At 35.5% G+C, this 18,643-nt stretch overlaps 1 protein-coding gene across 1 annotated transcript; it reads left to right on the top strand.

Moving 5' to 3' along the window:
- Window positions 1–1,610: 1,610 nt before the first annotated feature.
- On the top strand, window positions 1,611–12,174 carry LOC140230155 (tyrosine kinase receptor Cad96Ca-like). Its single transcript, XM_072310344.1, has 9 exons — window positions 1,611–1,632; window positions 2,014–2,184; window positions 3,234–3,329; window positions 6,261–6,442; window positions 8,419–8,526; window positions 9,550–9,655; window positions 10,072–10,168; window positions 10,981–11,080; window positions 12,109–12,174. The coding sequence occupies exons 1-9, from the start codon at window positions 1,611–1,613 to the stop codon at window positions 12,172–12,174; spliced, it is 948 nt and encodes a 315-aa protein (XP_072166445.1).
- Window positions 12,175–18,643: the final 6,469 nt, after the last annotated feature.

Raw genomic sequence — 18,643 nt, 5'->3', positions numbered from 1 at the left:
GTCTTGTTTCATGTTTGTTCACGTCTATGAAAGTAAGTGTATTTATCTGTTAACCACTTCCATACTGGATTGGGAAATGCCCATAGACTTAATGCGCAGGCCACCGGGTTCCCGTATGGAACGGGTAATTTTCAGTGGGCATCCAGACTTCTACCTATTTTCTTTTCTTTTTTAATCTACGATGCTTCAGTTCTTTTTTTTCATCGATTTTTTGTTTTTCAGAGGGGCCCACACTCTACAAGCTGTTTCTTTTTAGTGGGTTTCTCCATTTTTTTCACTTTAAACAATTATACATGCATTTCATTTTGACCACTTCTGTTTCGTTTTTACCACAATGTGTAATTACTATAAGGTCCTCATTATTGTACAGTCTTTTCATTACACAATTTTCTGTTTACCTTATTCTCTGTTATCGAAGGAAGTGAAACATATATGCTTTGTCGAAAGATGAAATAAACTTTGAATTGACAAAATAATTTATTCTAGATCCCTCTACCGTGTCTACTGGTTACGTTGCCGCGCTGTCAATCATGGGTGTACTGCTGGCGCTTTCTATAACATTGATTAGTGTGCAGTTCTGCAAAGGCTTCCACAAAGGTTTGTATGATTTTTTTTTGTTACAAGGGTTCTTAAAGGGATCGTATAATTATGGTTGAGACCTAATTTCAGGTTTCTGAAATTTTCTTTTGGTGAGATAATGAGAAAACTTGTATGAAATATGAAAGAGCATGTAATTCTATGAGGAATTCAACGTTTATTTGATGAAAATTTGTTTTGAAATGGCCGAAATATCCAAAAATTATAATGTGGGACCCACACTTTATTGCCATTGCTTTGTTTTACTTTGTTTTTGGAAGTTTCAGTCATTCCAAACCCGATTTTCATCAAATAAAATCTGAATGTCTCTTTAAATGGTATGCTCTGTACTATATCATAAGTGTTTTCTTGGTATCTCGCAAAAGGTTTAAAGCCGAATTCTCATCTCCACCAATACTTTACCATCCCTTTAAAGCGTACAATTTGTCATTACAATAGTATTATTTGACATAAGGTAGTATAATGACAATCTGAAACTTCCCCTGATTCTGCGGAAATACATACACACACACACACACACACACACAAGCATACACACAAATGGGCCTCTATGGTAAATACGAAAATAAGTCACTGCAATCACTCCAACATTCAATACATTTAACCATATATATCAAATTATTGTAATAGCAATCATATAGAAATTGACAGTGGCGAAAGCCAATTGAACTGGTGAATTTATTTCGTATGTAACCTACAAAATATATCACTTTCTCCTCTTTCCTTATTCTTTTAGTGCCAAATAACACTGAAGAGAACGTAAGGTAAGAAAAAACTCAATCAATTCACTTTGTCTTGCATTTATTCCAGTTTCCCCATGAATAGACCAAAAATGTTTTGCTGACAGTGCACCAATTATGCGTGTTTGTAACCTTTATGCGTTTTCTGTAGATTTATATAACCTATCACGATGTCAAAGTTAAAAGTAATCCAATTAGAATTTCACTGAATCTGCTCTCCTTTTTTAATTCAGAACAGTCATACCAGGAAGCGACGAAAACAGCACTTATGAGATGATTGAAAGCCGAATCAAAGGTAGATTGTTGCATTTTCACACCTTATGATTCTTTTTCTCGGTAATTTGATGCCAAAATGAAACTAAGGCACAATTTGTAATGCTCATAAACGACTGTTGTTTCTATTTTTTTTTTCATTTGTGATCAAAATATACACTAGAAATCATATTCTAAAAAAGAAAAAAACTTTTTCAGTGTATTCAGTTTTCTTTGATTGTTTTTGTTATAGTATAATAATGTTATATTATAAAACAATGAATGTACAGCTGGTTGTGATTTACTTATATTGAAAGCTGATGATAAAATAGAAAGGATTTTTTTTTTTTTCAAAAATAGACATACCGTGTATTCAATACCGTATACATAATTTATAAACATCAATATATTCAACTTTTGGCAGACGATGCTGTGTACCAACCACTTACAAAAATCAACCCTGCTATTGGAACCGAAACCTTGGCGTTCTTTTCTCGACTTGGTTCCATCGGCGTGGGGAATTTTGGCGACGTGTGGAAGGGTGAACTCCGCACAAAACAGGGCGTGGCTTCGGTAGCCCTGAGGCAGATCACAGGTTATTACTTTAAAAGTAATCCAACTTTGGTGGGCTATTATTTTATAATTGTCAGCTATGGAGAGCGCAGTGTTAGTTGTGAGGAAAGGACAACTTATCCTCTTTCCAATAATACCAAATTATGTTGACGCATGTCATGCATGACTGGACACATGGACTTTAAAGACGACCATGACAATTTGCGTTTTTTTTTTCCAGGTTTGCGTTGTATTGTGAACAAACAATGCATGTCTTACTGCATGGATGAGATCTGTCAATGAAAGTGGCCAAATCATTAGGTCAGCCTGCACTTCTACTGCAGGTTCGTGTTTAGAATTTATTCTGCTAAACCTTTTTACATACCATAACCTTCAACATAGCCATGTTTCGATAACTTGGTCACTGCTATAAAGGCTTAACCCTTATCCATTTTCCTCTCTTTATAGTCAAGGCATGGTCTGTCGCTGCCAGCTTTGTGTTGAATATGAACAGAGAAAAAAAAAATAATGGACCGTGTGGGTTGGCCTCCATGGGAGTGACCAAGTTATCGGACAGGTGGCCATGTTCAAGGTTATGAACCATAAAATGTTAGGGAAACTCTAAACACAAACGCTAAATACAAATTTGCATTCGTACAGGCTCGGCGGCTGGTTTTGAAAATTTGGCCACTTTCATAGACAGATCTCATCCATGCAGTGAGACATGCATTGTTCCTTCACAATAACACAAATACTTACAAAAGTGCAATTTGTCATTGTGGACTTTAAAGTCCGTAAGCTCAGTCATGCACGACATTTGTCAACATAATTAGGTTACAATGGAATAGGGAAAAGTTTTTTTTTTTTTTTTCCAAACAGTCAACATTGTGCTCTCCATAGCTGACAATCATGACATAGTTGCCCTCCTAAGTTGGATTCCTTTTTTTTATACGCACTGTATTAGATGTGATATTATTTCTCCTGATTGTCTTTGAGATAACATTAATTGACTTAGTCTTCAGAGAAGATTTTGGTAACATAATGCAATCATCATGGTATTTACCTATCTTCATCTTTGCTGTGCACTCACAGAAAACAGTCCAGACCTTCTGCATTTGGTGACACATCTACGTAACCTTCCAAACCATCCAAACATTGTGAGGTGTTTTGGATGCTGTCCTGATTATCGTGAGTACACCGAATGTTTCAGCACCCCTCACCCCCCCCCCCCAAAAAAAAGGAGTCAAAACAAGGAACGAGATAACAAGACACATATGGCAAAATGACATTGACTTGTACGACTGTATTCATCCATTGTCCTGTAAGATTAAGCTTGTTACAACGCATTGCTTTGTATGTCTACACTAGGACATAATTATGTGGATGCAGACATTTTGTGTAAGTACCTTCCTATTCTATACTCGCAGACTACTCCTCAGGAAGAGTCGAGATAAATACATAGTAATTGCCTAATGGGAAACTCATGTATCGTTGAACACTCGATGCCCTAAATGTTTATGTTACAAATCTCGAGATTTAAGTTACCACTTCAGTTGATTGCGGAAGAACAAAATGTTTGTTTATTGTAATCGATAACATGGAATATTATTGCAGTAAAACTTGTGCATATGATTATCAAAAACGTGACCCTGCACCACAAAACAATCAAAAAGTAGCCAGGCCTGAATTTTTAGGTAAGGGCTGATTCTGAAAGAGCCGATTCTAAGCTTTGAAATGATGAACAACTCAATTCAGATGGAGTCTCCAAACCTGTCTGAATATTGGAAAGAAAGCACACACTCTGGAAAAGTATGAACTGGCCAAAGAGGCTCTGAAGTACACAATCTATTGAGGCGCTTAGTCCTTAACCAAGCTGTGCTAGCTGCACGATGAATGGGACAAAAAAAAATTGTAAACTTTCGTAGCCACAACAATGGAGAGATTATTAGATTAAGCTGAAATTGAGCATGTTCTATTAACATATTTTGTTAATTAGTAATTCATTATTTGTACAAAAGTTATAAGAAAGTTATTGAGTGTGAAGCGTGTGCAAATGAATTTGAAGAAATGAAAAAGGAGCCTCCAAGACATACCTAATCAAACCACTCTAGCAATGATATATATATATATATATATATATATATATATATACATACTATGTATATACATATTTATAGATATATATATATATATGTGTGTGTGTGTGTATTTATATGTATATCAAATATTTACGATTAGATAAATGAACAAAAGGTATTAGAAAAACTGCGGAAATCGACTTCCCCTTTCATTCTATGATACAAAAGTCAATAATAAATTAGAATAGTTCTTGCAGAATATATGGAAAATTAAAACTTTATTTCATTGACCTGTTTCATCTTTCTTTAGTCCTCAAACAAAATCAAATAGTGCGACTTTTCTTATTTTTGTATGCACGGTCTCATTATATATATATATATATATATATATATATATATATATATATATATATATATATATACATTGTGTCAATGGAAATAAACTCGTTTGGATATGTGAGTAGGTGGGCATGAAATATGATAATAGATATGAATTGTTGCTCGTCTTTTCCGTCTCATCTTTTGTTTCAGTAATGATGTGTACAGGCAGGTTTTGTCACCTCTAGAATTTGACCCTCTACACAAGGCCACTTTACCCTTTCCCCTCATAATATTCCTATTTCGTGCATGAGATAGTGTTAACTCTTTATGTGCCATGGTTGAAACCCCCTGTGTGCCACGTTATTCTGAGACACGAAGGTAGTCATGCTTTGAGAAAGAATTCTGTGTTTCCAATTTGTATAACTTCTTAAAATTTCTGTTTAGCTGTACATAATAGTGAGCAAAGTGTTTGAGGAATGCCAAACTTTGCTTCGATATACATAGTATGACAAATGTATTTTCAACATTTCTTTTAAATGGCCAGTTGCTACATTACTGTAAAGGCATGAATTTTGCACATAAAACCATGACAGAAACTTAGAATGTAAACGTAAATCTGGTTAGGAACACCGCTTGATAGTTTAATCACCACGTAGACTGCAAGCCGTAAGTGAGAGGAAGAAAAGCGCGAGAAACGCTTTCATTGTACCGGTCGATTAGAGATTTATCGATCGGTTTCGGCGGCTTTGTTTGTTGAGCAGAATATGCGAAGTTGGCACGCTGTCCACTGAGCCGGACGTTCGAACGGGGCACACAAAGAGTTAAACGCAAGTTTGACAACACATTCCAAGCACCAACAATCATATTATTGATTAAAATATCTTTATTTTATTATCATAATCTACGGTTAATCACTATATTACGAATTTAAATATTTCATTGTGAAGTTGGTGTGTATGTAATATAAACTGAAATTCTGTAATACTCCTCCGTTAGTGTTGGTTAGGTTTTTGATACACCCGTGTATTTTTTTTTTTTTGATTCATTTGGGAAGCAGAATAAATACCTACGAAGGGTATTATATGCCTTACCTTTCCCTTCCATAGCCATATATATTTGACATGGCGTCATTCTGACTTCCAATGCTAGTATGGTGTGCCCCCCCCCTCTTTGTTTTGTTTTTTAATCTCTAAAAGGCAATTAAAATGAATTTAATGTCGCTTTACATTAATATATTGGAATCTGGTGCCGTTCAGTTAAAAGTAAAAATCATAACCAATGTTCATATATACATATTACATAATTATGTATTATATATATATATATATATATATATATATATATATATATATATATCAAGTGTAAAAAACAGTCGTATAAACACTGCAGAAGCCAAAAAAAAAAAAAATTGGACTGATGCTTCGGTCTAAGACCTTTATCAAAGATAAAGGTCTTTATAAAGGTCTTTGATAAAGGTCTTTGACCGAAACGTCAGTCCAATTTTTTTGGCTCCTGCGGTGTTTATACGACTGTTTTTACACTTGATATCTACTTTACGCACCGACGCAGAACTTTCATATTTCGATATACATATATATATATATATATATATATATATATATATATATCCCCGCTATTTATAATGATGACATATTGAAATGCTTGTAGCACTGAACGATATGCATTTATTCCTGTGAAGAAAATATCTGCCATCATGCAGGTACTATGGTAAACGAATTTGTTTCCGGTGGGACATTGCTGACTTTTCTTCAATTCAATAACCAGACTTCAAAATCTCCCTACGCTAACATCAAGCCTTTAAGACCCCGATTTAATGAGACTGAGTTACTAATGTTCGCCTGGCAGGTAGCTAAAGGGATGGACTTCCTTGAGTCCAACAAGGTAATTACCTATGGAAAGTACATTTGAAGAGTTTGTTTGCAAAAACCGATATGTCCATATTTGCCAAATGGAGATATTTGCGATTAAAGGTCAAGAAAAATAAAGAGAATAATAAGAAAATGCTTGCTTCTTTTGACCATAACTTCAAAAATGTACCTGCATATGTAGTGATCAATACATCATTTAAAAACATTATTTTGTACTTTATGTCAGAAACCAATTTTCAAAATCTTCAAAAATGGACTTATCGGTTTTTGCAAACAAACTCTTCATTTTTATCTTATGCGGACGCCAAAATTGTATGTACGTTCTTAACTGTGTTATGAGGAAACAGTTTCACTTTGTAATTAGATACCGTACGCCCAGCCATGAGACTAGTGAACAAAGTAGCTCTCTCTCTCTCTCTCTCTCTCTCTCTCTCTCTTCTTGTGTTTTTTTTCAAACAAGGGAAACATTAATTAATGGGCCTGGTGATTTACGTGTCAAATTGAATTAGAACGATGAAGAGCGAACGTCGTTTGATTTTTGTAATCAATTCTATTTCAATTCAAGAAAACACTAACATGATGGCATTTAAATATTTGATTACACAAAATCAATTCAATCTAGGGAAAAAATACAATGAACCAAAGCACAATGATAGCATGGCATAATAAAACAAAATAGTTTGAAGTGGAAAATGCTACTGAAAAAACAAAGCTTATATTAGCAAACATTAGTGTGAATATTATTATTACTATTGTAATTATTATTATTATTATTATTATTATTATTATTATTATTATTATTTACTATTGTTTACCTGATTCAATTCGTGCTTGACCACATGCATAAAAAATTTGCTATTAGCGGAAGAGAGGCGGTTTCATTGACCCTTTCCATGAAAATCAATCCGCACAAACTCACCATACTTTTCATAATAAAGAAAATAAATATGACACATAGGGGGTCTAGGGCAATTACCCCCTAGGCAAGTACCCCGCACCCTTCCCCTGGCCCTAATCCTAATCCTTATCCTGAACCCAACCCTAACCCTAACCCTAACCCTAAACCAAACTCCTAACCCTAACCCTAATCCTAACCCTAATCTTTACTCTGACCTTACCACTAACCGGTATTTGGCCGGGGGGTAAGTATGAATTTGCGAGAGAGACACCATGTATCATTTTGATGAGCAATGTACTTTTTTTTTTTTCAACTGGCGTCTAGGCTTCATTCTTCATTGAAGTCACAATGCACTAACATGACGTACCCAAAAGATCCTGTATTACAATTTTTTTCCTGTTTAATAATGATATAACCCTGCATTAATCTAACCTTTGTCTTTACTGTCCGATAACTCTTCATTTTATAATTTTTTCACAAGATTCGAATATTTTTTTTTCTTGAACTCAAGCTTACAAGGTATTCTTGAATTTCAGTTTTAAAGACCGTCCACAGTTACGGTTTATTGCCAAAAACACTGATTCTGCTAATATCTTAGGCTTTATTGCGAAAAATTCATGTGATAGGGTGTTTTGTGAAATATCAGACTTACACATTATGCATCAATTTTGATATTTTGAACATGTGTCAATGACTGCTCCCAAAGGTAAATACTGTAGGACCTTTAAGCACTCCCACTCACGTAAACACACAAACACACAAACACACGCACACGCACACACACACACACGCACACACACACACACATGCAAATATATACCGGCGACTTCCTTTTTTGGAATTTGTAACCCCACAAACAAATGCTTCCTTATAGGTTCTCTCGCACTTTCTTCCGTAATATGATTATGATACGATGAGCATTAAAACGCCTGTAATTTTAGCCCATTGTGTGTGTGTGTGTGTGTGTGTGTGTGTGTGTGTGTGTCCTTTCCGCCATCGTTGCGAAAATGATAGGTCAATGACGTTCTACTTTCTCCGAAACTTGTGATTCATATATTTCTTATCAAAGTATGACTTGTTATCACATTAAGATTGTCCATGGAAACCTCTGTGCACACAACATTCTGATGAAGGAAGACCCCAGGATGTGTAAAATTTCTGACTACGGGATGACGTCAATCATGTCACCCGCTGGAAATGTAAGTATTACTAAGATTTGCAGAATTATTGCTCAACTGAACATGACTACTAAAATTGAGTAGATACCACGTTACAAGGACATTATAGTCTTTCTTTTCTGAAAGATTATATACATACCTTTGTCAGTGGCGGAGCAGGTGGGAGGCGTACTAGGCGCTTCCCTTTTAAAGGGATCGTACAGTTTTGGTCGAGACCTAATTTCAGGTTTCTATCATTTTTGGTGAGATAATGAGAAACCTTGTATTAATTATGAAAGAGCATGTGATTCTTTTGGGGAATTCAACGTTTATTTGATTAAAAAATTGGTTTTGAAATGGCTGAGATATCAACAACAAAAAAGAGTGACTCTAATAAAGTGTGGGAACCACAATTTATTGCGATCGCTTTGTTTTCTTGTTTTTGAATGCTTCAGTCATTCCGATTTTCATCAAATGAACTTTGAATCCCTTTTAAAATGGTATCCTGTGTACTATATCATAAGTGTTTTTTTGCTCTCTCGCAAAAAGTTTAAAGCCCAATTCTCATCTCCACCAATACTGTACTATCCCTTTAAATTGTGTTTGAAATATAAAAATAAAACAAATATAAAAAAACAAAATCTTATTTGATTAAAACCGAGAGTACCACCAGAATTACTTTTGCGCACCTCTCTTAATGGAATTCCAGGATCCGCCCCTGCCTATATGATATACACATCCCTATAAAAAAATATTTTCCCCAGCAATGAAATTCACAACATGAATCCTGGGATGTCTCAGTCCACTCAAAAAGCAAGCTTGTGTGAAAAAAAAAATATACAGAAATAGGCCTTCTCCATTCTCTTTTGAATCACATACCAGTAAGTTCGAGAAATTTTGACTCAAAAACATCACACTATAAAATGTATTTTGCTTTATTTAATAACGTGAAAGTGAAAGACTGAAGGTGGTAAAGTTTCTTGATACTGCAATAATATATGAGAGATTCCAATAATTTGTATTTTATTTGCTTATATTTTTCAATCATTTTTTTTTTTTTTGCAGAAACCAACGCGCTGGATGTCACCGGAAGGAATGCAGAATAAAGATTGGTCGCTAGAGGGCGATGTTTGGTCTTATGGAATCCTTCTTTGGGAAATCGTCACTCTTGGTAGGACGAAATGATATCATAATATAGGGAATAGGTTAAGAAGTATATATATATATTTTTTTTTTGTTTAATACCACAATAATCATAAACTAAGATTTACACTAAGAAAACGACAATATGTAATTTTGGTAATTCACATAGATAATTATATATGATGTGTATAACAAAACACGATATTATGAATAATCACGCATATTGTTTACTTTGTTCCAAAGTCCTTGAGATTATCAAATTACTGTGTATGCCCTTGAGACACGTAAGGTACAATGAGTGTGAACGAGCCAGCGCAATTCGATGAAAGATTACTATCCCAAACTTATATACCAACTAAATACATAGAAAAAAGAAACTGGTACATATTATGCACGTGTCGTGTATCTTCCTTTCCTCTGCTGTCTTCTCTTCATCTTTCCAAGGAGCGAGACCATATCCCCAAATGACGATGGAAATGGTGGAGCAGCAGGTTACCATGGGTTACAAGATGCCACGCCCTTCTCACTGTGGTCAAGAATTGTGAGTATTTACCTTCACTCCCAGTTTTCAAGTGGATTCGATATACATGTAATGTGTGTGTCTATTTGTATGCGTGCCCGTTTGCATGTTGTGTGTGAGTCTTTGAGCGTGTGTGCTCTTGTACTTTCAATAGGCAGGGCTTGACACTAACGGTGGCCTGGTGGCCCGGGGCCACCCAAAATGAAAGTCGGGTCACCAAATTTCAAAAAAAGGCAAATGTGGTGGCCCGCCTTTGGTCACTAATTTTTTTTTTTTTGAAAAGAATGTCGTTAAATTCATAACTTTTTGCGCCGGAAATCAGCAATTAAATTTGTTTAAAGAATGATTGAAAAGGACTGAATGAGTGCCTGAGAGTAAGTGTTGCGAGTTTCTTGAGGTTTTTTTTATGAGTAGATATGTCCAGCTTGCAATTCTTACTATGATAAAACTTAGATATTTGACTAATTTAAAAAAAAAAAAAAGAAATACAGGACTTTTAATGGTTTCTTTTTTTTTCGGTCCACCAAATTTTTCTCTTGGGCCACCAAAAAATTTGAAATTGATGATTTTGGTGGCAATATCGGGCCACCAAGAAAAAAAAAAAGTTAGTGTGGAGCCCTGACTCAGGTGCGTGTGTTGGTGTTAGGTGTGTGCGTTTGTGAGTTGGTATGTTTTTACCTGGTGTTCGTTGACTAGAATTTTCATAGATTTCTGGTGTCCTGTACCGAGTCTGTCTAGATTCGACACTTTTGAGATTAGACACTAAGGACAGATCAGTGCGGAAACCGATCAGTCATGGAGCCTCTTGTTGTTAACTTCTGTTCCCGTCCTAGATACTCTATAATGACCAGCTGTTGGGAAATGGAGCCCGCAAAGAGATGCTCTTATGACGGCATTCAGCAGAAGCTTGAACTGACAATGGAATTGTATCACGTAAGCTATCATACTGTTTTCATTTATATTATTTCTTTCACTAACAGAGTGAAAGGTATTACTCATCGTGTTCATAGCATTATTTAGTTGTTTTGTCGGTATTTTTGGTATTCTTTTCTATTGGGTGGGGGTTGTCAATATGAATCAGTTGTTGTGTAAAGTGTGTGCTTGATTTGTTTTTATTTTCTCCTCATGTCTCCCTACTGTAAAGTTTGAAGTAAACAAAATAGGTTAGTTTTCGGATTGTATTTGATGATTTTAGTTAAACCAAAATTGAAATGGAAATTAAAATTGAAAATTTGCTGACGGGTAATTGATGTAATGATGATTTTGTAAAGCCTCAATTCAGCAGTTGACGAACTATTTATTTCACTAGTAATGCAGCTAATTGTTAAAACACAAAACATAATAATTCCGGTTCAATTAAATGTCCTAAGCTTGTCCTTGGACAAAATGAATTAAAAGGCAGGAAGAAAAAGAAGTTAAAATCAGCCCATGAGAACACGACAAAGAATACTGGCGTCATTATAACATCTAACAAAAGGAATACTTTGTAAAATTCAGACAAACATTTACAACTGTGTCAATTAACACCTGTACATAGTTATGCACGTGATTTCAGCATAATTCTGCTATTGTGTCTTTTCAGTGATTTGTCTTGGGAAAAATATTGTCAAACATTTCAATATTGCACCTGCACATTTGTAATTCTAATCTTATGATGGGAAAAATTATTAAAAAAAAAATGAAATAACTGGTGTAGAGATTATACAAGTTGATATGACGGACGGTATTTATTGAACACAATAAAATGGTGTTAAATGAACCTTATTTCGGAAAGGATTTATGTAATAAAATAATGATGTCATTATCATGACTTAAACATTTTGAACACTTTATCATTTCTTGATTTTTTTTTGATATGTTCATAACATTTGATTGACAAAGGCTAATAGAACACCGAAAATTATTTTCGACAATGAGATGAAATTATTTCCAATCATATGTGCTTACATTGCTCTTTCCAGGAGTACTTGTCACTTCAGAACTTGGACGAGGAATTGTATGACGATGTGGCGGATGTAACAGCCTAGAGCTTAATCAAGAATCATTATGAAATTCCAGACTTTTTTGTTTTGGACAGATGGAAATTGTGGCTTCAGATACCTATGCATAATGGGATACGTGTGTGTCTTCCTGTCTTAATTGTCCTACTTTGCATTTTTAAGTACTTCTGACGTCTGTCTGAGCGAAAGATGGAGAATAGAGCAGCATTTACATCTTTTCAAAACAATCGTATCAAAAAGAATCAGTTACTTACTGTATTTTTATATGCTCCAGTGTCGTTATTGTCCTAAGGGCTTATGTGTCATTAGCAATGTTCAACACAGAAAAAAAAAAATTCCAAGCGCTTAAGATTATTTTTACTATTACGTTGATTGTTTATATGTAATGTTGTGTCGTCCTGGTGGCAAAAGATTGTAAGCTATATTGAATGTATCTTACGTACTGAAATGTCTTCTTATTTGAGAATTCGCATGATATCCGCATGTTATTAATGGGTATCCCTTCTTTAACTTTTTATGTGCTCTGGTGGAAACCCCCCTGTGTGCCACGTTGATTCTGAGACACGAAGATAGTCACGCTTAGAGAAAGAATTCTGTTTTTCCAATCTGTATAACTTCTACAAATTTCTGTTAAGCTGGACATAATAGTGAGCAAAGTTAAAGAGGAATAACAAACTTTGCTGCCATATACAATGTATAACAATTATATTTTCATTTTTTTCTTTTGAATTAGCAGTTGCTGCATTACTGTAAAAGAATGACTTTTGCACATAAAGTAGTGACAGAAACTTAAAGTGTACATGCAAAATCTAGTTGGGAACACCGCTTGATAGTCATTCACCGCATATAATGCAAGCCGTATATGAGAGGACCAAAAGCGCGAGAAACGCGCGAACGTGGCACATAAAGAGTTGATAGATAGTAATTTACATGTTTAGTGTTATACAAATGATGCACAGGATAGAGGGCGTTAGTGGAGGCGTAGCGCACTCGAGGGTATTTATAATTGTGAAACATGCACTACATTGTAAATACCCGAGAGTGAGCTGCATCTCCACTAACGCCACGAAATAATCCTGTGCATCATTTGTTTTATAAAATGGGTCGAAAATTCGAAAACTAACAGCATTTTTCACGTACCTTTGTGGGTCAATATGTCCGAAGATGTTCCGTCCAAAACATTTACGGTACGCACGTCGCACTCGGAAATCCCGCACATTATGATAGGGGGTTGGGTTTCCGGACACTTAAGTTCCCGTATGAAAACTTACTTATTTTACATAGAATATGCACCCTTTACCTTAAAGACTTGATATAGACTCCTCATATAGGCCTACTAGACAACATACTCTGAAAACGGCGTGAGAATTAACCTGCTAAATCGTTGGATTTGCCCTTCAAAGTGACTCCATGTACGCGTCCGGTCCCACAACGCTTGGTCTACTGTACGTACGTATAAGAGTATACGTACGCTACACATGTTATGCACAAGGGAAGAAAGGCCGGCCGGCCGGCAGCCCGAACTAGAAGTTGTTTACAGGATTGACAGCGCGTATGCATGCAATTCAAAGGAGCCGCCGCGCGCACAGACGATCGGCAATAGGATGTAACACGCAGTGCAATGGGACTAAAATAACCAAAGCACACGTGACTCATTTCAGCGCTTCCTATTGGCTACATTTTTGAACCCATTTTATAATAGATGTTAACCTAACCCGGATAATAAAACTTATCACTCTTGTAAATAAGTCATTTATTGATGCATTGTTGTCATAAGTACTAACACTTTGTATACCGGTTATTATAGCTCTGTTATCGTTATGGACATTATTGCAAAGTTACTGACAGTTTTATTGTCATTGTGCTGTCTTTATCTAAATATTTTTTCCCTTATAATTAGTGCACGCATTAAGTTGTAGTGTATTGCACCATATGCATTTACTGTACTTTGTAAACTAAATTACAAAGGTTTGATCAGTAAACAACTCTAAATATCAGGTTTGAGTTTTTGCTCTAGTGATGCATGAAGAAATCACCGTTGTTAAATCGAAACTTGGACAAACGAGAATACTATTTAGAGAAGCAACATACAGAATGAAAAAGAAATCAACGCACACTATTTCTGAGTTTCATTATGTCTTTGGTAGAGACATTCTTGTGTGTTATTCCATTGAGTATTAGTGTGGTTATGGTGATTGGTATTACTATCAACATTCTCTTTTTATTTCACACATCCATTAGAACAAATCTTATAAGATGGTTTTTGAGAGAAGGTGTTTGCATGGTGTGGTATATTAGATACACTTGGTTTGCGGTTCACCATGTATAGTCCTTAGAAGGACTGTTGGAATGACAGGAGAAAGATAGAAAGAAAGGTTGGATAAGAGGTGAGAAATTGAGTAAGAGTATTCTTTCTGGAGTGAGTGTAGTCCTGAAAAGGACTGTGAACCAAGGAAGTATGGAAGAGTTAGAAGAGACTCAACATTTCGGACAGTTGACTGTCCGTCCTCAATTTCCTCAATTTCTCTCCTCTCATCCAACCTTTCTTTCTATCTTTCTCCTGTCATTCCAACAGTCCTTCTAAGGACTATACATGGTGAACCGCAAACCAAGTGTATCTAAATCTCATAACTTCTTTAAATCGAATCCAAAGAATAATATTAAAGTATGGTGAACGAGACATTAAAATCAAGAAAATCATACAAAAGAAGGTGTCAAAGCAGAGGGAAAACAGATATTTAATGGACTCATCAAATGATATTCGCACCACTGAGAAATCGCGAGTTAAAACTGACTGATTTATTTCCCCTATTCTCGCTCCGGAACTGCCGTCTTTTTCGAACCCTAAAATATGACGTCACGAATGTACGTTTCGTATGCTTGATTAACTTACTCGAAATTGTAAACCTCACTTTTCAAGCAGGCCTACAACTTTTGCGGCATTGTCCAGCCTTTTAATATGTTAGCGTTCTAATGTTACTTCATTTCTATAGCGGAAAGGGCCAATTTTCATTGTATTTAGGATTTATCGTACTCTGCCAGTAACGTTAGCCCTAGTATAAGAGTTAGACCTAAAGCTCTTCGTGTGCCATGGTGGGAACCCCCTTTGTGCCACATTATTCTGAGACACTAACGGTTTCATACTTTGAGAAAACATTCTGTTTTTCAAGTCTATGTAACTTCTTTAGATTTCAGTTTGGCTCGGGCAAATAGTGAGTAGAGTTTTATGACAAATCTATCATTGTTTTTCTTTCACATGACCAGTAGTTATATTACTGAAAAGGCATGGCTTTTGCACACAAAACAATGACAGAAACTTAGAAATTACTCTCAAATCCAATAGAGAACACCTGTTGATAGTCAATCACTACATGAAATGCAAGCTACATGCGAGAGGAACGGAAGCGTGAGAAACGCTTTCATTGTACCGCTGCATATAGCGGTTTATCGATCGGATTAGGCGGATTAGTGCGTTTGAGCAGAAATTATGCAAAGTTGGCACCCCCGGCGACTGAGTCGGACGTGCGAACATGGCACATAAAGAGGTAGTAGAAGGGCAACCAACAAAGTTTACTTAATTTCACTCCAGCTAAATAGCTACCGTCATTAGCATGCACACGTACACAAATCTAGATGTAAGAATCCATAATATAAGTTCGTATATTAGGGAATAAAGTAAAACCTTGCACGTCTAACCGTTGACGTTTGATCTAAGATCACCTAACTTAGGCCTACGTGATTGCGAAAAGGCACCTACGTACTAGACTCTACGTAGGTCAGAGTTCTGGTTCCAAGTTAGAGTGCCTATAGGCCTAGCACTTTAAGAGCCGTTTGAGAGTCGAGACTGAGGCGCGACAGCGCAAGTAGAAGCGTTAAAAGGTTGTCATCTGTATACTTTTCAATGGTAATTCTGTGGAAGATGGATTCAATCCATAAAGTGAAATTATAACTCACTTGTGCCTAATTCTGTGAACAAGACACCTCGCTGCACTCAGGTCATCATGCGGAATTCACGCTTTGAACCACGGCGCCGCGTAGCACATGCAGCGCATCAGCTCAGGACTGATTCGTTCATTTCGTGACGTCATAATTTTGGTCACCAAAATTTCGCCTTCAGGTCGGGTTCAGGCGGTCTAAAAAGGGTCTCAAATCACCATCTCTCCATCGCTCTACAGACGCTTTCACCTTCTGATAATTAATTATTCATATTCCTAGACACTTACGCTTTCCAGACATATATAACTCGCCTAGTTTATGAATATCGTCCTGTTTTTGTCGTTTTCCATACTTTAAATGAAGACTTTGTTGGCAAAATAAGTCCATTTTGAAGATTTTGAAGTACGATCTCTGTCATAAAGTACAAAATAATACCTTTTAATTTGTTCACTATATAAAAAGGAACATTTTTGAAGTTATGGTCAAAAGAAGCAAAAAAAAAATTATTGTCCTCTTTATTTCTCTTGACGTTTAATCGCGAATATCTCCATTTGGCAAATATGGACTTATCGGTTTTTGCGAACAAACTCTTGAAATAATCCCTACACATATCGTATGTAATAGGTAAATAAACAAGTTTGCACTGATTAATTTCAAACTACGTGTAGAAAGGAATAGCAAGTGATATCTTTTACATTATTAAAATCAATGTTATTAGTCTTTTAATAAGGGGCGCTGAGATCAATTAGCAGAGTCCAGACTAAAAGCCCATGTAGCGGAATTGCTTATTATGCATTTAAGTGCAAGGCACCTCAGTCAGTAGGTAAAATGTATCATTTCTGAATTATGAACATTATCATACACAAAGTTGGTATAACAACATCACTCGTGATTTCGATTGTTTCGGTGTTCGTACTTGTCAGATCAAAAGAGTGTCTTAGACCAATGAAACTCTCTTTTAACTGAATATTATAACCTCAACCTTCAGTTAATGACGAAGGAATTCCTTATACATAAAAAAAAAACCGCCATACATAATCTCGTTCGTGAATCTGATACTTATTTGTTTTACACGTACTTCCAAACTCGTCCTATCCATTATGTCGGTAAACTATATGTGACTTTTAATTGCCAAATGTTGCACTGTTTTTTCACTTTGACGAATGTTCTGTATTGGATAAACAAACTATTAGAAGCACGTAAATAAAGCTGTAAAAATAAACAGATATCCAACGAATCCAATGTCATATGGTGTCACATCCAGTGTCACATACAGTGTATGCTGTGTAAGTGTTTAAACTACATGTGTGTTTGATTCAATGTTTGCCGTTTGTTTGTTTGATTGCTTGTACTTTTGTGTGGCAGAATTGAAACTGGATAAGACACACAGTTGCAAGGGACAAACATTCAAGATGGAACATTATATGAATGCTAATCTGGATTCGATATTGATAGAACGATTACAATGTACATTCATCATTCCATCAAATAACCCTTAGAAATTGAATTACACAGGTCAGGTCAAGAAATATCTGAAAACAAAATAATTTTGGCAAAAATACACTGTTTAAGTCATACATCAAAAGCAGTGTGGGCGTAAAATATTGATTGTCTGCGCACAGTACAAACAAAACGATCTTGTTTAAAGATTAAAAAAATAATCAAAAAGAACTTGTTCATCTGTACAATTATTCTTTACTTTAAAGGGACTGCACAGTACTGGTAGAAAAGGGGATAATAATGTTTTGAACATTCCTAATTGAGATAATTAAAAACCTCTTATTAAATATGATAGAGCATGGAATTTTTAGAAGGATTCAACGCTTATATCATGAAAATTGGTTTTCAAATGGCTGAGATATCCAAAGAAAAAAGTGATGATAATAAAAGGCGACAGGCCACGCCTTGTATTAGCCATTTCAAAACTGATTTTCATATATAAACCTTCTGAAACCCTTTAGAATTACATGATCTTTGACATCTCATAGAATGTTTCTGAATATCTCGCTAAACGTTTAATGCTAAATCCTCAACTCAACCACAACTGTACACACCATTTAAAATGTATGGTGCAAGAAGAAAACGTTCAGAAATCGGACGTCAGTTCGCTTTAAAATGTTCCTCAATTGAAATGTTATACATCTTTACTGTGTTGATAATGTTTTAATTCGTTTACTTTATGGATGTCGCGATTCCTAATGACAGAAGTTTTTGATTTAATTTTGTGTGTGTGTGTGTTTCTGTTTTTTAACTGATTCATTTGTATGAATTGGTTGTAAATAGTACCTATTTTCGATGCAAAAATGACGAAATTTACTCGCTAATAGGGTCGCGTCTTTTTGATCCAGCAAACAACATGTAGGGCCTACATTAAACGTCCATCCATTCATGATACTATTACCCGGCCATTCACACGTGCCGAGATTACTTTATTTGAAACGCGATTGTAAATAAGTTAACTAGAATTTTGTTTCAAATTAATCAAACGTGGCCCTACTATACACTTGCATACGTTCCACATGTTTCTTTTCGAACGTATTTTAAATGTCACACACAAACC

The sequence above is a fragment of the Diadema setosum genome, chromosome 6, assembly GCF_964275005.1.
Source record: "Diadema setosum chromosome 6, eeDiaSeto1, whole genome shotgun sequence".
In the NCBI taxonomy this organism is placed as follows: Eukaryota; Metazoa; Echinodermata; class Echinoidea; order Diadematoida; family Diadematidae; genus Diadema; species Diadema setosum.
Note: the sequence above shows the minus strand (reverse complement) of the source record. Positions and strands in the feature narration are given on the sequence as shown.

What these genes read in the sequence shown, in the direction of transcription:
- LOC140230155 (XM_072310344.1), top strand. Translation starts at nt 1,611, where the DNA reads ATGATTGAAAGCCGAATCAAAG. An exon ending in ACTTCCTTGAGTCCAACAAG is followed by an intron (nt 6,443 to 8,418) that starts GTAATTACCTAT and finishes TATCACATTAAG; the next exon opens with ATTGTCCATGGAAACCTCTG. An exon ending in TCTCACTGTGGTCAAGAATT is followed by an intron (nt 10,169 to 10,980) that starts GTGAGTATTTAC and finishes TTCCCGTCCTAG; the next exon opens with ATACTCTATAATGACCAGCT.